We start from the raw sequence: 23,788 nt of genomic DNA, 5'->3' as shown, positions 1-23,788 counted from the left end.
ATGGGGTTATAACTGGCATTTAAATGTTGCCAGAATCAAGGAAACTTTATCATAAACTATAGGGATCACCTGAGCTTATTTGATCCATTTCCCTCACATTTTTTTTTTTCTGTTTTATTTTTTTTCACATGAGTTTTTATTGTTCTTTAAATGCTGCACACAAAATGGTCATATTAAAATGGAGCCCCATATTTAAATGTCCATGGGTGACTTAACAACAGAAATTTAGGTATTGTTTCTACAGTTTTAGGGGAAAGATAATCTCATATTGAGAGCCTGTCTTGTATCACTGTTCCTAATTATTGTGGCTGAGGGTAAGAATAGCTGGTAGTAGCATTGCCCTTGGAGGCCTGTGTGTGTGTGTTGTGTATTGTGGGGAATGAGCAGTTCTCAAGGCAGGGAAGAGTACCTGAGCACAGAGTTTCCAGTATGGGACTCTTATAACACAGGTGCCAGAATATTAATCAACATTAAAAATAATGAAGGGACTCATTTTTATTCATAGGATTTCTTAGAAACAAAATTAATAAGGTGAAAGTAATACAACATGTATTAGGAAAGACCCTGATGCTGAGAAATGTTGATGGCAAAAGGAGAAGGTGGCAGCAGAGGATGAGATGGTTAGATAGCATCACCAACTCAATGGACATGAGCGTCAGCAAACTCCAAGAGACAGTGAAGGACAGGGAAGCCTGGCATGCTCCAGTCCATGGGATTGCAAAGAGTCAGATATGACTTAGTGACCGAACAATAATACAACATGTGAGTAGGCATTCCCCGGGACTTGAAGTTTCAGCTGTAACAAGGAGCCCAGCTCTTCCTTCCAAGTTCTGACACCATCTCTCATCACTTGCCTTTTTATACATTCCCCTGCATATGCAACTGCTTCATTTTGAGCCTCAGTATTCTGAAACAAGTGCCTTTTCAAGACCTTTCTTCTGGCCGTTGTCTCTGTCCAGCCCACAGTTCCCTAGAAGAAATGACATCTCTAGCCCTCTCTTCTGTGAGATCTATGTTCAAATAGTTGCAAATCTATCTCAACACCATTTAAAAGTAAATGCTCTTCTTTATATCTGATTTATTTTTCTTCACAGCACCTGACTTCATCTCATTAAAAAAAAAAACATGAATTTTTATTTGCTTGTATTATTTCTCCATCATTGAACTATAGGGACTATTGTGTCTCAGCACTGTATGCTCTTTGTTCAGAAGTCAGTCAATTCTCAACTGTACTTAGCAAATGCTTGACAAAATTACTCATTAAAAATGTAAATGGTTAGTCTGAATGTGGGATGGGAATTGTTAGTTAGGGATGGCATAGTAAATCACTTGAAGGGGAAACTTCCATACCAAAATCATGGATATAAGTTTTTGAATGCAAAACATAAATAGTAGAATTTCAACAGTATTTGCAATGCAAAATTTGAGATAACTAGTCATATCATTTGTTGTTTCCTGGCAGTCAACTCCACAACATGGAACCAGGGAATGATACTCGAATTTCCGAATTTCTTCTTCTGGGGTTACCAAAGGAACCAAAACTGCAGCCCCTCATATTTGGACCTTTCCTCTCCACATACCTGAACACTGTGTTCAGAAACCTGCTCATTATCCTGGCAGTCAGCTCAGATCCCCACCTCCACAATCCCAAGTACTTCTTCCTCTCCAACCTGTCCTCTGTAGACATTTGCTTCACCTCCACCATCATCCCAAAGATGCTGTAGATCATCTAGACACAGAGCAAAGGCATAACCTATGAAGGCTGCATCACCCAGATGCAATTTTTTCACACTCTTTGCTGTATTGGACATGTTTCTCCTGACCTTGATGGCCTATGACCACTTTGTGGCCATCTGTCACCCCCTGCACTACACAGTCAACATGAAGCCTTGGCTCTGCGGATTGATGGTGTTGATGTCCTGGATAATCAGTGTATTGAATTATTTGACTCAAAGCCTAATGGTGTTGTGGCTCTCCTTATGTACAGACTTGGAAATCCCCACTTTTTCTGATAAATTAATCAGGTGGTCCACCTTGCCTGTTCTGACACATTTCTTAATGACACAGTGATGTATTTTGCAGCTGTGATGTTGTGTGTGGTGGTCCCTCAGTGAAATTCTTTACTCTTATTCTAAGGTAATTTCATCCATACGAGGAATGTCATCACCTCAGGGGAAATATAAAGCATTTTCTACCTATGCATTTCACCTCTCAGTTGTCTCCTTATTTTATTGTACAGCCTTAGGAGTGTATCTTAGCTCTGCTGCTTCCCATAGCTCACACTCAAGTACAGTCATCTCTGTGATATACACAGTGGTCACACCCATGCTAAACCCCTTCATCTACAGTCTGAGGAACAAAGACATAAAGAGGGCTCTAAAAAGAATCACTGGAGTGGCAGTTAGATAAGGGCCAATTGTCCTGGAGCTGAAGAAGTGCCTGTGGTTATAGGGCTCAAACAAAGAGAGCCAGAAATTGATACTGTTTGATCTGACTATGGATGCAGAACTTGCTCCTTCTATTTATTTCCTAGAATTTCCATTTATCTGAATTCAACTCCTCTGTACAAATTAAGTAGCTCAGCTTACTGAGCTTTATTGTGAATAATGCATTTAAAATTTTGATACGGGCTGCATTGAGTCTGTAGAATGCTTTGGGTAGTATGAGCATTTTAATAATATAAAGTTTCACAAACCATGGACACTTTATACTTCTTCATTTATTGATCTTCTTTAATCTCTCAGCAGCATCTTACAGTTTGTAGTATAGATGTCTTTCACTTCCTTGGTAAAATTTATTTATAAATATTTTATACTTTTGGATGTTATTATAAATAAAGTTGCTTTTTTTTTTATTTTTAGCTCTGATAGTTTGGTGTTACTGTGTAGAAATACAGCTTATGTTTATACGGTCATTTTTTACCCTACAACTTTATTCAAGTATTAGTTATGTCTTTTTTAATGGATTCTTTAGTATTTTCTATGTATGTGATGATGTCATCTACTAATACAGCTTACATTGCTATTTCTTTATTGAACTGGATGCTTTTTGTTCATTTATTGCCTAATTCCTCTGCAGGAAACTTCCAGTGTATGTTCTATAGAACTAGCAAGAATGGGCATTTTTGTCTTTCAACTTAGGAGGAAAGCATTCACTTTTCATATTTGAGTTTGCTGTTACCTGTGAGGTTGTCATATAGTGCCTTTATTATTAAAAACTGTAGAGGTACATTTATTCTAAACCCATTTTGTTGAAAGCTATTACCATAATAGGGCTTCCTTCATAGCTCAGCGTTAAGAATCTGCCTGCAATGCAGGAGACGCAGGTATGCGTCTTTGATCCCTGGGTTGGAAAGATCCCCTAGGAGGGCGTGGCAAGCCACTCCAGTATTCTTGTCTGGAGAATCCCATGGACTGAGATGCCTGGAAGGCTATAGTGCCTAGGGTCGCAAAGATTCAGGCATGACTGAAGCTATTGAGCATGCACGCATTATCATAATGGATGTTTAATTTTGTCAAAAAATTTTTCTCAGTCTTTAGTGATTATATTTTTTATTCTTCATTCTGTTAATTGATGTATTACATTTATGGATTTATATATGTTGAGACATTCTTGAATCTCAGGGAAAAATCTCATTTGAATTCAATGTATAATATTTATCATGTGCTATGGAATTTTTTTTAACTGGCATTTTGCAGGGAGGGAATACTTTGCACCTATATTTCCCAGGAATATTGTTCTGTAATTTTCTTTCCTTGTAGTCTTTTTATTTGGTTTAGATGTCAGAGAAATGTTGACTTTGTCAAATGACTTAGAAAGTGCTATCTCTTTATCAACATTTTAGATTTTGAGAAGGATTGGTATAATTCAACAGTGAAACCATCTTACATGGGGCTTTTCTTTAATACTGATTCAAGCACCTCTCTAGTCATTGGTCTGTTCAGTTATTCTGTTTCTTCATGAATCAGTTTTAGTAACTTGAATGTTTCTAGGTATTTATTCACTACTTCTCAGTTACTTAACTTGTCCATAGGTAATTGTTTATGATGGTCTCATGATTCTTTGTCTTTGTGTGGTATCAGCTGTTATGTCTCCTCTTTCATGTAAACTCTTCTTAGTCATTTCTCTTTTTTCTTCGTCTAGCCAAAAGATCACCAACATTGTTTGTCTTCTCAAAAACCACCTCTTAGTTTCATTAATTTTTAAATTGTTTTTCTAGCCTGTGTCTTATTTCTCTCTACTCCAATACTTATTTCCTTCCTTCTGTTGACTTTGGGCTAAGTTTGCTGTTCTTTTTGTAGTTCCTTGATGTAGAAATTTAGGTTGTCTGTTTGGTAGCTTTCTTTTATCTTAATTTGCCATTTAGCATGCATGCTAAGTCCCTTCAGTTGTGTCCGACTCTTTGTGACCCTACAGACCATGTAGCCTGCCAGGCTTCTCTGTCCATGGGATTCACCAGATAAGAATACTGGAGTGGGTTGCCATGCCCTCTTCCAGGGGATCTTCCTGACCCAGGGATCCAACCAGATCTCTTACATCTCCTGCATTGGAGGTGGATTCTTTACCACTAACACCACCTGGCAAAGTCCTTGGTGTTTAGAGGGCAAGTTTAGTCCTTTTCCATCATATGAGGATACAGGAAAACTTTTAATTTACAATCCAGAAGACAGCCTTCTTTGGACTTTTACCATACCTACACCTGATGTTACATTTCCAGAACTATAAAAAATAAATGTGTGCTGTTGGTAGACTATCAGTCTATGGAATTTTGTACACCCCCTTGAACTGATGGCAATCCACTCCAGTGGGTAGCCAGGAGAATTCCCTGGAAAAAGGAGCCTGGTGGGCTATGATTCATGAGGTTGCAAAGAGTTGTTCAGCCATGACTGAACAACTGAGCGTACCTGCCCTGACTTTTAGCCATTTCACAAGACAGCAGCTCACTACTTAAAAGCCAGCTGCAGAATCATTCCTCCGCTCCCAAACTTTTATTTTAGGGAGGGCCCAGTCTCTTTTAAGGGCTAACTTGATTGCATCAGGCCAAACCAGGATAACCTACCTCTTGATTAGCACAAAGAAAACTGAATTGAGACTTTATTAAATCTGGAAAATATTTTCATTTTTTTCCATAAAGTATATCCTAATATTGAGTGTTAAATTCACTTATCCACACTCAAGGGGAGATGCATCTAGAGTGCATAAAGCAGAAAGAGGGATCTTGAAGCTGTCTCAGAATTCTGCCTGCTACCCTGGGTTAAAAAATTGGAAGATTCAGTACTGTTATGATGTCAGTTCTACCTAATTTGTGCTATAGATTGAAATTCAACTAAATTTTTTTACAAATTTTCTTTTCGTGTAGTATTGTCAATTATTTCTGATATTTACATGGAAAATGCAAAGAACTGCCAAAGGCAAAAAAAAAATTCTTTTGAAGGTTTCACACTAGCAGGTGCTGTAAAAATATAATAATGAAGACACTGTGATTTGGGGCTTCCCAGGTGGCACTAGTGGTAAAGAACCCACCTGCCTATGCAGATCACATAAGAGATGAGGGTTCAAAATCTGAGTCTGGAAGATCCTCTGGAAGACGCCATGGCAACCTACTTCAGTTTTCTTGCCTGGAGAATCTCCATGGACAAGGATCCTGGCAGGCTACGGTTCATGGCGTCGCAAAGACTCAAAGATGACTGAAGGGAATTAACACACATGCACACAGAAACTTATGGAGGAGTGGAACAGAGTCATGAATAGACATATCTGCTCGATTGATTTTTGACAAAAGCACTAAAACAAGAAAATAATGTTTTGACAAAATGGTGCAGGAAGTGGATATCTGTAGAGAAAATACATAAATATATATGCATCAATATTAGTAACTATATTAAATGATGTGTATGTCCCACCCATATCATCTTTATTCCTATCATTTCTGACATTTCAAAGCTCAATTTTCAACTACCATATCTTGTTCTCTGTATCCAAGGGCTTTAAGTGGAAAATGAAACATTCTCTCACCACTGCACAGTTACCTGAGAATTGCAATGAAATATAACCTTTCCTGGAATTCTATATTCTCATGGTAGTCAATCCACACTTGATCTTTAAATAGTCTCTAAGATTTTTACTTATTCTCTTGGGCTCAAAAATCACCCTGGATGGTGACTTCAGCCATTAAATTAAAATACACTTGCTTTTTGGAAGGAAAGCTTAGATAGCATATTAAAAAGCAGAAACATCACTTTGCCAACAAAGGTCCTATACTCAAAGCTATAGTATTTCCAGTAGTAATGTACAGATGTGAGATTAGGACCATAAAGGAGGCTGAGCACTAAAGAATTGAAGTTTTTGACTTGTGGTGCTGGAGACTTTTGAGAATCCCTTGGGGAGCAAGAAGATCAAACCAGTCAATCCTGAAGGAAATCAACCCTCAGTATCCATTGGAAGAACTGATGCTGAAACTGAAGCACCAATCCTTTGGCCACCTGATGAGAAAAGCTGACTTCTGAACAAGACCCTGATGCTGAAAGTTTGAGGGCAGGATGAAAAGGGGGTGACAGAAGATGAGATGGTTAAATGGCATCACTGACTCAAGGGACATGAGTTTTTGAGCAAACTCACAGAGATAAAGAAGGACAGAGAAGCTTGGCATGCTGCAGTTCATGGGGTCACAAAGAGTCAGACATGACTTAGCACCTGAGCAACAGCAAGATTTTACCTGAAACCTTGCCTGATGAATGTTGGCATGACCTTTCTCCAATGATAGTCCCTCAAGGAAACACTTCCTTAAGTCCTTGACTCTTATTGGATGCACCTGACTTACCTTAGATTTCAGAATAAATGGTTGCTCTGAGATTGCCACTCTTAAATAGGTTCAAGAAAATATACAATTTTGTAGTTTATCTGCCCCTTTCCTGTTAAAGTGCTTTCCAGATTTCCACAATCTAGACAGGAACTGAATTTTACAACTCTCTAACGTTGTTTGGAAAGACACAGAGAGAGGGAGAGAGGGTAAAGAATGAATATTTCTTTAATATCTAATAAAAGGTGTAATAGTGCAAGTATGCATGGATTAGTCACTCAGTTGTGTCCAACTCTTTGTGACCCCATGGCTCCTCTGTCCATAGGATTCTCAAGGCAAGAATACTGGGGTGAGTTGCCAGTTCTCTCCCCAAATAGTACAAGTAGCACTTTGGTATCTAACTCTATTTGATTCCTGAGTTTGGGAAGAATAATTTGAGTTCAGAAAATAAGGTATTCATGTCATTATTTTATTATCATTCCATAAATCAGTAATTAAACCAGTGGGGACTGGATGGAAGTACTCGGATTAAATTTTTAAATATTTGAAATGTTTTAGGCTGTGTTTTTTCTTTTAGAGATTTTATTCCCATGTGCACATCACATGAGAATACATACTTGAAAAGGTCTGTACCCTGTAGCATCCATTTAGTTGGTAGATAAATATTAATTATCATTAAACACTATATAAAGGAACATAGGGAGAAGGCAATGGCACCCCACTCCAGTACTGTTGCCTGAAAAATCCCATGGATGGAGGAGCCTGGTAGGCTGCAGTCCATGGGGTCGCTAAGAGTCAGACACGAGTGAGTGACTTCACTTTCACTTTCCACTTTCATGCATTGGAGAAGGAAATGGCAACCCACTCCAGTGTTCTTGCCTGGAGAATCCCATGGATGGATAAGCCTGGTAGGCTGCAGTCCATGGGGTCGCACAGAGTCAGACATGACTGAAGCGACTTGGCAGGCAAAGGGACATAGGGCTTCCCAGGTGGCACTAGAGGTAAAGAACCCACCTACCAGTTCAGTAGACACAAGAGATGTGGGTTCAATCCCTGGAACAGGAAGATCCCATAGAGGAGAGCATGGCAACTCACTCTAGTATTCTTGTCTGGAGGATTCCATGGACAGATGAACTTGGTGGGCTACGGTCCTTTGGGTTGCAAAGAGTCAGACATGACTGAAGTGACTTAGCATGTATGCAAGGTAGTATAGTAGTCAATTTTGCTGTAGCAACAAGCAACTCCCTAAACATGGTGGCTTAAAATAACAGTTGTTTACCTATTATCATATTAAATGCATGGTGCAAAGTGTCTATGGCTCTGTCCATATTGTGCTAGGCTACCTGCATGTCTGGGAGCCATACCAGTGGACCAGCTCCTAGGTGGAAAATGCCCATTCTCATGATCGAGGGGAAGAGTAATAGTAATAGAAAGGGTGGCCTCTTCCAATAGCTTCTCCTTAGGCTCTGAGCATGTCATGTCAAGATTCACAAGTGGGGACATGTATTCCTCCCACTTGTACCTTCAAGGCACAAAGTAATAGATGGGAGGTACATTCCTTTTAAGAGAATAAGGGAGTAATGCAGTAATTTTGAAAAATAAAAATTCTACTCAAGGCAGAAACAAACACAAGTATTTCGTGCTACTACTGACATCAATTGCTTATGAATTCTATGCTACAGACTTGCAACAAAGGAAAATAAAGAGAGTTGGAGAAATATGATGATTCACCAAGAAATGGAAGCTTTGCACATATTCTGAGTAAACTGAATAAACAGTAAAATAGCTTGAGAGAGTCTAAAAATTCTTCCTGAGATAATATGGAGCCAGCATGAGGGGGTCAGCGTTTATGTCCCTGTGTAGAACAAGGCACAGAATGGTGAGCTCTCAAACACTCTCTCTCCCTGTGTGGAATTCTGGGAGGAGATATGCCTTTAAAATCACAATTCAATCCACGACCAGAGTATTCCTGGACTCTCTTCTTATTTTAAGAGATTCTCTGGAGCCCCAATGATTTTAGTCAATTCTGAACTCAGACATAGTCATAACAGCTGTGATGAATTGAGTATCTGTCTGTGCCAAGTAATTTCCTGTGATATCTAAAATATTATCAACTTAGACAATAACTGCTTAGGTGAAATCTACCCACTTATACAAAAGGATGCACAGGTCAAAATTATTATTTCATACCAAGAGTGAAATACCCAAGAGGCACGTGTAAAATTGTATATTCAGTAGTAGAATGACTGAGTTCAACATTTGACCACCTTACATCAGACCAGAGGTGGAAAGGAAGACTCTTAATAGAGAAGACCTAAAAGACCTACACCTCACTCTGGACCACAGTACTGACATTCAGAATGTGGTCCACAGAGTAAGACTTACAACATAAACAACATCTGGGAATTTATTACAAATGTGGGATCTCTGGGCAGCCCTGTTGTTGTTTTTCAGTTGCTAGGTCATGTCCTACTCTATGCAACCTCGTGGACTGTAGCATGCCAGGCTCCTCTGTCCTCCACTATCTATGGGAGTTTGCTCAAATTCATGTCCATTGAGTCAATGATGCTATCTAGCCATCCCATCCTCTGCTGCTCCCTTCTCCAGTTGTCTTCAATCTTTCCCATCATCAGGGTCTTCTGCAATGAGTTGGCACTTCACATCAAGAGGCCAAAGTAGTAGAGCTTCAGCAACAGTCCTTCCAATGAATATTCAGGGCTGATTTTCTTTAGGATTAACTGGTTTGATCTCCTTGCAGTCCAAAGGACTCTCAAGAGTCTTCTCCAACACCAAAACTTGAAAGTATCAATTCTTTGGTGCTCAGGTTTCTTTATGGTCCAACTCTCATATACATACATGACTACTGGAAAGACAATAGCTTTGACTATATGGACCTTTGTTGGCAAAGTGATGTCTATGCTTTTTAATATGCTGTCCAGGTTTCGACATCGCTTTCCTTCCAAAGAGCAACCATCTTTTAATTTTATAGCTGAAGTCACCATCTGCAGTGATTTTGGAACCCAAGAAAATAAAATCCATCACTGTTTCCACTTTTTCCCTTTTATTTCCCATGAAGTTATGAGACTGGATGCCATGATCTTTGTTTTTTGAATATTGAATTTCAAGCCAGCTTTTTCACTCTCCTCTTTCACACTCATCAAAAGGCTTTTTAGTTTCTCTTCAATTTCTTCCATTAAACTGACATCACCTGCATATCTGAGGTTGTTGATATTTCTCCCACCAATCTTGATTGCAGATTGTGTTCCATTCAGCCCAGCACTTCACATGATGTATTCAGGACCTAACAGAAGCAGAAGATATTAAGAAGAGGTGGCAAGAATACACAGAAGAACTGTACAAAAAAGAGTTTCACGACCAAGATAATCACGATGGTGTAATCACTCACCTAGAGCCAGACATCCTGGGATGTGAAGTGAAGTGGGTCTTAGAAAGCATCACTATGAACAAAGCTAGTGGAGGTGATGGAATTCCAGTGGAGCTATTTAAAATCCTGAAAGATGATGCTGTGAAAGTGCTGCCCTCAATATGCCAGCAAATTTGGAAAACTCAGCAGTGGCCACAGGACTGGAAAAGGGCAGTTTTCATTCCAATCCCAAAGAAAGGCAATGACAAAGAATGCTCAAACTACAGCACAATTGCATCATTTCACATGCTAGTAAAGTAATGCCCAAAATTCTCCAAGCCAGGCTTCAGCAATATGTGAACCGTGAACTTCCTGATGTTCAAGCTGGTTTTAGAAAAGGCAGAGGAACCAGAGATCAAATTGCCAACATCTGCTGGATTATCGAAAAAGCAAGAGAGTTCCAGAAAAACATCTATTTCTGCTTTATTGACTATGCCAAAACCTTTGACTGTGTGGATCACAATAAACTGTGGAAAATTCTGAAAGAGATGGGAATACCAGACCACCTGACCTGCCTCCTGAGAAACCTATATGCAGGTCAGGAAGCAACAGTCAGAACTGGACATGGAACAACAGAGTGGTTCCAAATAGGAAAAGGAGTACATCAACACTGTATATTGTCATGCTGCTTATTTAACTTATATGCAGAGTACATCATGAGAAACGCTGGACTGGAAGAACCACAAGCTGGAATCAAGATTGCCAGGAGAAATATCAATAACCTCAGATATGCAGATGGCCCCACCCTTATGGCAGAAAGTGAAGAGGACTAAAAAGCCTCTTGATGAAAGTGAAAGTGGAGAGTGAAAAAGTTGGCTTAAAGCTCAACAATCAGAAAACGAAGATCATGGCATCTGGTCCCATCACTTCATGGGAAATAGATGGTGAAACAGTGGGAACAGTGTCAGACTTTATTTTGGGGGGCTCCAAAATCACTGCAGATGGTGACTGCAGCCATGAAATTAAAAGACGCTTACTCCTTGGAAGGAAAGTTATGACCAAACTAGATAGCATATTCAAAAGAAGAGACATTACTTTGCCAACAAAGGTCCATCTAGTCAAGGCTATGGTTTTTCCAGTGGTCATGTATGGATGTGAGAGTTGGACTGTGAAGAAGGCTGAGCACTGAAGAATTGATGCTTTTGAACTGTGGTGTTGGAGAAGACTCTTGAGAGTCCCTTGGACTGCAAGCAGATCCAACCAGTCCATTCTGAAGGAGATCAGCCCTGGGATTTCTTTGGAAGGAATGATGCTAAAGCTGAAACTCCAGTACTTTGGCCACCTCATGCCAAGAGTTGACTCATTGGAAAAGAGTCTGATGCTGGGAGGGATTGGGGTCAGGAGGAGAAGGGGACGACAGAGGATGAGATGGCTGGATGGCATCACGGACTCAATGGACGTGAGTCTGAGTGATCTCCGGGAGCTGGTGATGGACAGGGAGGCCTGGTGTGCTGCAATTCATGGGGTCGCAAAGAGTCCAACACGACTGAGTGACTGAACTGAACTCAACTGACTCAGCATAGAAGTTAAATAAGCAGGGTGACATTCTACAGCCTTGACATACTCTTTTTCCAATTTTGCACCAGTCAGTTGTTCCATGTCCAGTTCTGTTGCTTCTTGACCCACATTCAGGTTTCTCAGGAGACAAGTAAGGTGATCTGGTACTGCCATCCCTTTAAGAATTTTCCACAGGTTCTTGCTATCCACACAGTCAAGGGTTTCATTGTAGTCAATGAAGCAGGATTAGATTTTTTCTAGAACTCTCTTGCTTTCTCCATGATCCAAAGAATGTTTACAGTTTGATCTCTGGTTCCTCTACTTCTTTGAAACCCAGCTTGCACATTTGGAAATTCTCAGGTCAGGATCTGCTGAATCCTAGCTTGAATGATTTTGAGCATAATCTTACTAGCATATGAAATGAGCACAAGTGTATGGTAGTTAGAACTTGGCATTGCCCTTCTTTGGGGTTGTAATGAAAACTGACATTTTCTAGTCCTGTGACCACTGCTGAGTTTTCCAAATTTACTGACATATTGAGTGTAGCACTTTAAAAATCCTGCCAAATTTGAATCTTCATTTAAACAAGATACCCTAGTGATTCATGTTCGCATCTATGTTGGAAGAAGTGCTTGCTCAGAATAGTGTTTCTGAACTTCACTGCTGTTGACATTATGCTGGATAATTCTCTAGGGTGGGATCAGGTTTTACTTTGCAGACTGTTGAACTGCATCCCTGGCCTGAACCCACTGTCAGTGAATCGCACTTCCCCTGATATGACAATCAACAATTTATCCAGATATTGCCAAGTGTCTTCAGAAGATGAAATCATCTCTGATTGAGAAGCCTTAGCCTGGAGTGAGAGAACTATAAATATCTTGTGTTCTAATCAAAACACATACCTTACTCAGTTCATAAGTTTTGGGCCAATCACCCAAATTACAATCACTGCAAATTTAGAAGGAGGCTCATTATTGTACAATCCTCATAAGATGGACTATTGCAAAAAGTAAATGAAATAATATGTAAGATTCTAAGCTCAGCCTATGGTGTATTAAAAGATCTAAGTGGATATCTTATAATTATCAAATGTTTTATAAATAAAGGACTAAATATCAACTTTTCATATGCATTTAAAGCATGTAAATCCTATTGATGTGTTAAAGGCATTATGAAGCCTAGGATTATTTTACCCATGGTTTTATAACAAAGGCACACACTTCTCTCACTTATTGAAGAAGAAGCAGTAATTTTATGGAGATATCAGGAGTTGTGTTCCCATCACAAGCCAGTGCTTCTGAGGGCCAGGCAACCTAGTCAAGACAGGTTCCTCAGACTTGGACATGGAAGAAAACTTTGACTGAGTGTTGTAAAAAGTTTCAATGTCAGACCTCTGGGAGAGAGCAGAATTCATGGAGTAACAATAAGAATCAGATACACCTGACTTCTAACCTGTTCACCTGGGAATGGCAAATCAGCACAGAAAATTTCCATTCTGTCTAGACAAGTTTCCCTGAGGAAATGATGTGTTCAAGGGTTGGAGTAACAATGGAAAATGTGCTGAAAATATTGAGGACATACAGAAAACATAAGTAACTATAAATATCTCCTCTGCTGCAATGTCTGAGCAGTTCTGTCTTGAACTGGAGAAGGCATGGTTTTTCATTTAGATTCCCAAGTCTGGTTTTGGTTCACTGCTTCCTAATCATCTCTTGTTTAAAGACAGAACTTCAATCAACATCATCAACCATTCAGGGAAGAATTTGGACTTTAACACAGAGACCTTCCTCTCAGACTTCCCACCCAGGTGAGTCTAAGCAAGAAATAACCACTGAAGGAGAAAGTCACAAAGAATGAAACTCAACACTATTTATCTGGGGTCACCTGAAAACCTAAGCAACTGACCCAGAGCCAAGAGATCTCCATGTTTGCTTGTTTGTTTGATTAACTTATAACAAATGTATTTAACAACTTAAAAGGAAACTATCTATGTTTTCAGAAATACAAGAATTACAGTTGATAATTAAGTTATATGAATGCAAATCTAGTTGGAAAAGACTCAAGAAGAAATGGGAGTCATAGTGATCAGTAAAATTTGAATGCTTCCAAGCACTTTTGCAGTTGATGGGAGTAGGAAATAAACTATTTGGTTAGAAGTGATTTGTAGTGAAGTGACAGTATTTTATTTACTTTTTAATTTTTAAGATGCAATATATTGGAGCATTCATAAGGAAGATCCGGATCAACGGCTGTAGTAACTACCTGGAAATACAGTTCTTGAGACACACATGTCACAGAGTCTTTACTCAGATTTGAGTGTTCACTTGTTTAAAAATTACATTTACCATACAAACAGGCATATAGTAAAGGGGTTAACTTCTGCAATTTGTTCACTACCTATGGGCTCAATATATTTGGGGGCTTCAGCTATTTACTTTCCCTACTGTAAACTGTCCATGCAAATTGTTTCACATACTGGCTTCTGAGTGTTCTATTCTTTTTCTTTCTTTCTTTCTTTTTCTACACCCCTTCTTTTATAATTTCTTTCACCTTTGGCTAAGAAAAGGCCAGGAAACTCACTCCAACAGGTGGAAGATAGGGAGCATGAAATACATTTTAAATACCTTGACAATTCTTGTTGCTGAAACTAGAGATACAGGCAGCTTCTCTGTCCCCACTCTTCCCCTCCCAACACAAGTGTGTCAGGCACCATTTCCATGGCTCCATTTTATGGTCACTCTAAACTGCAACCACTTCCCCTACTCCAGATTCCCTATATGAGTCTCTCTTTATTCTTGTTTCTATTGCGTTCTTTCAAACAAAGGGTTATCATTTTTAAAGGAAGTTAGCTATGTAACCCACTCCAGTGTTCTTGCCTGGAGAATCCCAGGGATGGGGGAGCCTGGTATGCTGCAGTCCATGGGGTTGCACAGAGTTGGACATGACTGAAGCGGCTTAGCAGCAGCAGTTATGCACCATTTAATTCTTGTATGTGTGTTTACTGCATTTGTTGGGTTGTATGAGAGTGCATAAACTGGAAGTGGTCAAAACTATTAGTTGGTCATATTTTGGCCTCCCTCCCAAAGCTTTTCAAACATAGAAATTCTTTTGCCTCCTTAGTAATAATAAACCGTCATTTATGTGAACTGCCATCTTATCCACATGTTTTTATTTAGGGCTACTTTTTGCCTTTTATGAGTAGATCTGTTTTTAAAATGTCAATAATTTGTTGCCCTTTTGTGGAACACATGCTTTTGCATTCAACTAATTTATTGCTTATTTCTTTTTCATAAACATGTTTGAATCCATTTAAATGCATTTAGGGCTTCCCTGGTGGCACAGATGGTAAAGAATGTGCCTGCAATGTGGAAGACCTGTGTTTGATCTCTAGGTCAGGAAGATCCCCTGGAGAAGGGGATGGTTACCCAGAGTGCCACTATTTTTGCCACTGGAATTACATGGACAGAGAAGCCTGGCAGGCTACAGTACCTGGGGTAGCTAAGAGTCAGACATGATTGAGCAACTTGGAGCCTATTTTACAGAGTGAAGTAAGCCAGAAAGAAAAACACCAATACAGTATACTAACGCATATATATGGAATTTAGAAAGATGGTAATGACAACCCTGTATGGGAGACAGCAAAAGAGACACAGATGTATAGAATGGTCTTTTGGACTCTGTGGGAGAGGGAGTGGGGTATGATTTGGGAGAATGGCATTAAAACATGTATAATATCATATTAAAAAAAGGAAGAATTTACCTTATTTTTAGAGATTCTTCATTTACTTTTAAGAGTTAAATTGTATAATTCAGATAAATTTTGTGTTTATTTTTTGTATTTTAAGCACTTCGTGTTTCTAAATCAATTTTCTTAGAATTTGAATCAGAACTAAAAAGTGTTTCATGGATAACATAAAAATGAAAAATTATTCATTAAAATATTACAATTAAAATCTTTAAAAATCCTCCATTTTTGTTGTAGTTTCAATACTTTCCTTTATGAATTTTTAATTTATTTCTCTTATCAATTTTTCTAGTAGGATGTTCTACATTGATCATATAAATATATCATTCCTTTCTTTTTGGTAAAATGCTTTTTGCTTCTTTACTCTTCTGGGTATCCAGGATTGAAAGGTTCCAGGACCAAGAAAGCTTATCTTTATTACAAACAATTAATACACCCTTTAAGTCTCTTTTTTATACCTGATTTTTTTAGCTTTACAGTGCCTGTCATTATCTGATAATCATTATAATTTCTTATTTGCTTCTATTCTTCCTCCATCATTGAACTGTACGAACTATTGTATATCGGCACTGTATACTCTTTATCCAGAAGTTAGTCTTCAATTTATACTACCAAATATATGACATAATTTCTCTTCAAAGTTTAGAATAAATGATTTTATGGGGAGAAGACTGAATGTGGGATGAAGTATTTAGAGATTGCACATGGGATCACTTGAGGGAAATTTTTCATATGAAAATTACAGATATTAATATTAAATGTAAAATATGAATTGTAGAATTTCAACTATGTTTACAATACTAATTTCTGAGAAAACTAGTCATGTTATTTTTGTTTCTTGATAGTCACATTCACCACATGGAACCAGGGAATGATACAAAAATTTTGGAATTTCTTCTTCTGGGATTTTCAGAGGAACCAGAACTGCAGCCCCTCATATTTGGTCTGTTCCTCTTCATGTACCTGATCACTGTGTTTGGAAATCTGCTCATTATCCTGGCTGTCAGCTCAGACTCCTACCTCCACACCCCCATGTACTTCTTCCTCTCCAACCTGTCCTTTGTAGACATCTGTTTCACCTCCACAACCATCCCAAAGATGCTGCAGAACATAAGGACACAGAGCAAAGTACTAACCTATGAAGGCTGCATTACCCAGATGTATTTTTTCATACTCTTTGCAGTATTGGACGTGTTTCTTCTGACTGTGATGGCCTATGACCGATTTGTAGCCATCTGTCACCCCCTGCACTACATGGTCATCATGAACCCCCAGCTCTGTGGTCTGCTGGTTCTGGTGTCCTGGATGATGAGTGCCCTGAATTCCTTGTTACAAAGTGTAATGGTGTTGAGATTGTCCTTCTGTACGTACATGGAAATCCCCCACTTTTTCTGTGAAATTAATCAGTTGATTCAACTTGCCTGTTCTGACATGTTTCTTAATGAGATATTGATGTATTTTGCAGCTGCAATATTGGGTGGTGGTTCCCTAACTGGGATTCTTTGTTCATATTCCAAGATAGTTTCTTCAATACAAAGAATCTCATCAGCTCAGGGAAAGTATAAGGCATTTTCCACCTGTGCATCTCACCTCTCAGTTGTCTCTTTATTTTATTGTACGTGTTTAGGAGTGTACCTTAGCTCTGCTGCTACCCACAGCTCACATTCAAGTGCAATCGCCTCAGTGATGTACACAGTGGTCACACCCATGCTGAACCCCTTCATCTATAGTCTACGGAACAAAGACATAAAGAGGGCTCTGGAAAGAATCAATAGAAAGGCAGGTATAAAAGTGTTATCTGTTCTGGGACTGAAGAACTACCCATGATTGCAGGATTTAAATAAATGGAGCCAGAAATTGATATGTTTTAACCAGATTTTGGAAGGAGAACTTGTCCATTTATTTACAGGAATTTCCTTTTATTTGAATTCAACTCATCTACACAATTTAAAGAACTCAATTTATTGAGCTTTATTATGAATAAAGTTTTGGAAATTTTTATAGAGGGTGCATGAATCTATAGAATGCTTTGGGTAGTATCAGCATTTCAATAATATTAAGTCTTCCAAGCCATAGACACCTTATATTTTTTCATCTATTTGTCTTCTTCAATTTTTCTCATCAATATCTTACAGGTTTTAGTGTAAAATATTAAGTGTACAGATTTTACTGTAAGATATTTTAGTCTTTCCTTTCATTGATTTTTATATCTACATGATCTATCTAACCCCTCTGAACAACAATTCTGAAAATTTAGAATGAGAGTTCTGATTGTACAGTCCTCATTGGATGGACTTTTTTAAAGAACAAATGGGACAATCAGACTTAGCTTTGGAGAAATCTTTGTCTCAGGACTATAAAAAGGTTCAGTGTTATAACTTTGGAATCCAGAAGAGTTCATGGAGTAGTAATAAGCATTGGATACACTTGACATCTAACTGGTCTCTTGGGAACAAATCAACCCAGAAAATTTCCATTCTGTCCAGATAAGTTCCCATGGGGGAAATGTGCTTGGGGTTGGAGTAACAGTGGAAAATGTACTAATGAGAAAATAGAGTGGATATGCAGAGCTGTAAATATCTCCACTGCTGCTAGGTCTAAGCATGTTCCACTTTGAGCTGGAGAAGTCATGGTTTGTGCATTTGGATTCCTGAGTCTGGCTCAGGGACCCATACTTCGCTTCTTACTTCTTTCTTATCTGGGAACAGAGCTTCATTCTCCACCATCAACCACCTGGGGAAGTTTTGGACTTCCACCCAGAGTCTTCCATCTCAACCTTTCCATCCAGGTAAGTCTTAGAGCCTAGTAGACACTTCAGGAGAAAGCCACAGAGAATGAAATCCAAGAACATTTACCTGCAGTCACTTAGAAACCCAAATACCTGGCAAAAAGCCAACAGATCTCCCTGTTTATGTGCATGGTTGATTAAATGATTTCTAATCAATTTATTTAATATGTTCAAAGAAAACTGCCAATCAGATTCAGCAGTACATGATTATTAGTGATAATTAAGTGATAAGAATGAAAATATACTTGGATGAAATTCAAGAAGAAATTGGAAGCACAATGGTCTCAGTAAAATTTGAACATTTCCAGGGAGATTTAGGGTAGGAAAATAAACTATTACATAAAGAGGAGTTTGCAGTGAAATAATGACATTGTTTTAATTTAAAAAATTTTTAAGATGGTATATGAATTTGAGCAAATTCTGGGAGACAGTGAAAGTCAGGGAAGGCTGGTGTGCTGCAGTCCGTGGAGTCACAAAGATTCAAATCAACAGCATAGCTATTACCTGAAAACTACAATTTTTGATACACATTTCACAAAATTTTCTCTTACATTGAGCATTCACTTGAAAAAAATTAAATTTAATATACAAACAGACAGATGGTAAAGAGCTTATCTTTGCAACTGTTTATTACCTGGGAGACTGGATATATTTGGAGGTTTATTAGCCACTTGCTTTATCACAAACTGTTTATGCATATTCTTTGCTTTATGCACTGGATTCAGATTGTTTTATTCTTTCCAGGTTTTTTTCTGTATCACTTCTTTTATAATATATTTCATCTCCAGCTCTGAGAGAAAATGCCTGGAATTACACTCCAACATGTGAATGAGGGGGAGAATGAGATGTATTTTAAATACCTTGATAAGCCTTCTATGCTGAAATAGATACCTGCAACTTCTCTCTCCCCACTCTTTCCCTCACACATAGGTGTTTCAGGTACCACTTCATCCCAAACTGCTCTAAGCTCCAACCACTTCCCCATTCTCTGTTTATTTTGGTTTTTTAATTGCATTTCTTTAAACAAAGATTTAAAAATTCTTTTAAAAAATTTTTACTCTTTGCAATTGAAATCATGTATGTAAATGTAATATATCTGTTGTTGGGTTGCATGAGAGCTTATAAGTTTGGGATGTTTAAATCTACCAATTGGTCGTATTTTATCCCCTGTCTCGCTGATTTTTTTCAAATGTCAAAAGTTCTTATGCATCCATCAGTTCATTTCAGTTTAGTCGCTCAGTCGTGTCCAACTCTTTGTGACCCCATGGACTGCAGCATGCCAGGCTTCCCTGTCTATCACCAACTCCCAGAGCTTACTCAAACTCACGTCCATCGAATCAGTGATGCCATCTAACCATCTCATCCTCTGTTGTCCCCTTCTTCTCCTGCCTTCAGTCTTTCCCAGCATCAGGGTCTTTTCCAATGAGTCAGCTCTTCATATCAGGTGGCCAAAGTATTGGAGCTTCAGCTTCAGCATCAGTCCTTCCAATGAATATTCAGGACTGATTTCATTTATGATTGACTGGTTTGATTTTCTTGCAGTCCTTCTATGCATCCATAGAAGTAATAAACCACCTGTTATATGCATTACCATATAATCTCACATGTTTTTCGTTTCTGCCACCTTTTGCCTTTTGTGAGTAGTCTATTTTAAAAAGAGCAATTATTTGCTGCCTTCTTGTGGAATATGTGCTTTTGCATACAATTAAAGATTGCTTATATGTTTTTCATAAGCATATTTTAATCCATTTATGTTTGTGTAGGTTGGAATTAAAATTTTAGATACAACTTCCTGCACTATTTTTTGAATTGCATTTTCTATTCTCTTTAAAATTTTTACCCATATTATTATATTTAAAACCTGTGTTAATGGGACTATTACTACTTTATATTTTTCTTTCAGAAGTTCATTTTATTATATCATTCTATTTTGCTTAATATCTTTATTTTGAATCCAATATATTTAATCTGGTTTTGTTTCCCTTGGTTTTCTTTTTATTTTGAAAATTAAATTTTCTAAAATATTTGTTTCTATGTAAATGCACACCATTATGAAACCATTAGAGTGAACAAAGCAGGTGAGGTCTCTGCTTTGGATCTCATATTTCCATGGAGAAAGAAGAGTATAGTAAAAAATGCATGTATGACAAAAATGTCCTTAGGTATAAATCAAATGAGAAAAGAGCAAGTAAATTTTGTGGCATGGGTAGGATTTTATAGGGTATATTGTAGGGAGATCTTTGCGTTTGGGACAAGAATCAGAAACAGAAGTGAAATGTGACCAATGGTTTTAGAAAAAAAGAGATCTAAACTCAAAGTCCAAGAATGACAATGATACCACATAAGAAAACTGAGAGACGTGACATCCTCATCCACTATCTTATTACCTCATTCTTTGAAATGTATGAAAATATGTGTAGTCAAATACACAGAAATAAATACAGAATAAAAATTCAGTCAAGGTTCTAATGTGAATGCCATAATGAGGCGAGTGGAGGAATAAAAGTGCAGTCAGCCTGTGGTCCCTGGAGTCTGACTTCCGCACCCACGGTGCTGCCTGTTCTCTCTGCAACTGAACTCTTCCCTTGAGCTCTATTCACATTGCTTCTCACCCTTTTAAGGACTAGCCTCTCTTGTAAGTATTCTTGCATTAACTGCAGTGGATAAGAAGCTTTTCAGAATGTGTCCCAGAGTAAAATACACCTTTTCCATGTGATCCAGCTTGTGTGCACAGGCAACCAAGGAATACAACTGTGCATGGGGCTTCCCAGGTGGCACTAGTGGTAAAGAACCTACCTGCCAGTGCGGGAGACAGAAGAGATATGTGTTTGATCCCGAGTTGGAAAGATCCCCTGGAGGAGGGCATGGCAATTCACTCCAGTATTCTTGCCTGGAGAATTCCATGGACAGAGGAGCCTGGGGCGCTACAGTCCATAGGGTCCCAAAGAGTCAAACACAACTGAAGTGACTTAGCACACATGCACCAATGTGTATGCACATACACACACAAGAACAGCTGGACAAAAAGAATAAACTCCTTACATGTATTAATACAATGCACTCTATTCTTCTGTGTTTAATTTGTTATATTCTATTTTATTTTTTACAAACTATAGTCTAATACTCTAATAAATCTGAAACTCAGAATATGGAAAACATTCTTCCAGCATGCCTCCCATACCTATGTTAGCATTTACCTGCTTCTTTTTCTTCCCTAATCATCCACAGTTTCTGAGAGAACATAGTCTTTTATTGTTTTATGCAATATATAATTTATTTATTCAGCTATTTTTCCCAACTAAACTAAGTTTGGGGGGTTGTGGAGTATGTATGATATTGATACATGCCTCAAGGCACTCACAGTCTAGATGAAAATATTCAATTAATAAAAATCACACAATGATAACCTTTTATCTAAATTATCACTACATAAACTGTCCTTTTTCTGTGGGAATAATTTTAAAGTTCATGTAGGAGATGTCCAAAACTCCGTCTCTAAAACTGGAGATGGAGTTTTCAATACAGAAATAAGTGAAAAAAATTTCATATAGACCAGTGATTGACTCTCCAAGCAGAGGGAACAGGTGCATATATGCTCTGAAACTCGAGCCTGTGGCATCTAGTGAATCTGTGGCTCAAGTTCAAGATTCATGAGATTAAGGTGAGTAAGGGCAGCACAAGTGTAAAGTTGGTGGTTCATTCAGGGATAGTCAAGGCTGGGGTTTGAAGTTGTGGAATTTGTGGTCCATTCCTTATTGGGGAGTCACTAGTGAAAGTTAAGTCAGGGAGTTGGACAGTCAGCTTTGTAATATAGAAAGACTTCTTTAGCTTAATGTGAATATTGGAAAAAGGGCCCTGTACCAGCCTGTGATAGATGGGAAAGATGACGAGAAACTGAAATAAGGCTGGGGATTGGGGACTAAGATGTGGGAAAGCAATGGAAAGATTTGAGAGGAAAAAGAGAAAAATCAGCGAATCTCATCACCAGAGGTGATGTAAATCATTCATTTACTACCAGGAAGGAACTATTCTAAACGTTTTGCATGTATGGACTATGTCTGTCAAATATCTAATTGTGAGTACTGCTATCCCAATAATTTGAGCAATAATATTAACATTTGGAAGGTTCCAGTGGCTCTCCATGTTCAAACAGCAAATATGTGCAGATCCAAAATGTAAATCTAGAATTTCAAACTAGATTTTTACAGCTGATATCACTTACTAATTCTTTTACCAAATCATTCTTTAAATCCTCCACTTTTGTTGAACTTTATTTCACTTTGTGAATTGTGGGTTTATTTGCTTTGCTCATTTTCCTGATGGGAAATCTGTCAGATATTTGATAACATAAATACATCCCTTCTTTCTTTTTTAGATAAAATGCTTTTTTGCTGCTTTGTTATTCTGGGTAACATAGAGATAGAACAGGGGCTGGAATGTCACCAAAACTAAGGAAGCTTTATACTCAACACAAACTCTACAGATTACCTAAATTTATTAGAACTTTTTCCCCCTTACATGTCCTTTTCTCCCCCTCTCAGTTTTTTGAAGTGATATTTTTTTCTTTGAATACTGGACGTAAAATGGTCACGTTAAAAAGGAGGCCCACCCATATTCACAGGTCCATGGGAGACTTAGCGACTGGAATTTAGGTACTGTTGCTACAATTTTGCAGGAAAGATAATCATTGACATGGACAAAATATTGACAGCTTGCATTGTGTCATTGTTTTCCTAATTATTGCGGCTGAGAGTGTACTGGTAGTAGCATCACTCCAGTAGGGGGTGTGTGTGTGTGTGTGTGTGTGTGCCCAAGAGTGCATGTTGTGGAGCATGAACAGTTCCCAAGGCAGAAAAGGGATACCTGAGCCCATGTATGCATACGTGTACTAAGCTGCTTCAGTCATGTCCTACTCTTTGCGACCCTATGAGCTGTAGCCTGCCAGGCTCCTCTGTCTATGGGATTCTCCAGGTAAGAATATTGGCGTGGGTTGCCATTCCCTTCTCCAGGGGATCTTCCTGATCCAGGGATTGAACCCGTGCCTCTTATGTCTCCTCCATTGACAGATGGATTCTTTACCACTGGCGCTATTTGGGAAGCCTGAGTCCCCGTATAAGGATCTTGGTATGAGGTCCTTATAATATAAACCGATATATAAAAATAAATTATAAAAAAAGAAAATAAAATAATGAGGAAGGGATTGATTTCTAATCACTGGATCTCTTGGAAATAAAATTAATAAAATGCAGGTAAAAATATGGTGAACTAAGTTCCCTGTGACTTGAAGTCTCAGCTGTAGCAGAAGGACACCTCATTCCTCCAAATTCTCTGACACTAGCATCACTCTCCATCTTGCACATCCCCCTAGATACAGTGGCTTACTTTTTAACCTTGACTTTCTGAAACAACTACTTTTCAGGTCCTTTGCCTTGGCTTTTCACTCTGACCAGCACACACTTCAACCAGATAACCTCGTGTCTCCCACCCTCTTTTCCATGAGGTCTCCAATCAAATATTTTCCACTCTAACTCAATG

At 38.4% G+C, this 23,788-nt stretch overlaps 1 protein-coding gene and 1 pseudogene across 1 annotated transcript; both read left to right on the top strand.

Moving 5' to 3' along the window:
* Nucleotides 1-1,475: 1,475 nt before the first annotated feature.
* On the top strand, nucleotides 1,476-2,409 carry LOC102284434 (olfactory receptor 7A17-like; annotated as a pseudogene).
* A 14,013-nt stretch (nucleotides 2,410-16,422) lies between these two features.
* Nucleotides 16,423-22,156, top strand: LOC102284719 (olfactory receptor 7A10). The gene is made up of 4 exons (XM_070374682.1): nucleotides 16,423-16,777; nucleotides 17,063-17,248; nucleotides 18,174-18,253; nucleotides 22,082-22,156. The coding sequence occupies exons 1-4, from the start codon at nucleotides 16,423-16,425 to the stop codon at nucleotides 22,154-22,156; spliced, it is 696 nt and encodes a 231-aa protein (XP_070230783.1).
* The last annotated feature ends 1,632 nt before the right edge of the window (nucleotides 22,157-23,788 follow it).

This window comes from Bos mutus, chromosome 7 (assembly GCF_027580195.1).
Source record: "Bos mutus isolate GX-2022 chromosome 7, NWIPB_WYAK_1.1, whole genome shotgun sequence".
NCBI lineage: Eukaryota > Metazoa > Chordata > Mammalia > Artiodactyla > Bovidae > Bos > Bos mutus.
The sequence above is the reverse complement of the archived record's forward strand: the minus strand, read 5'-3'. Positions and strand labels throughout refer to the sequence as shown.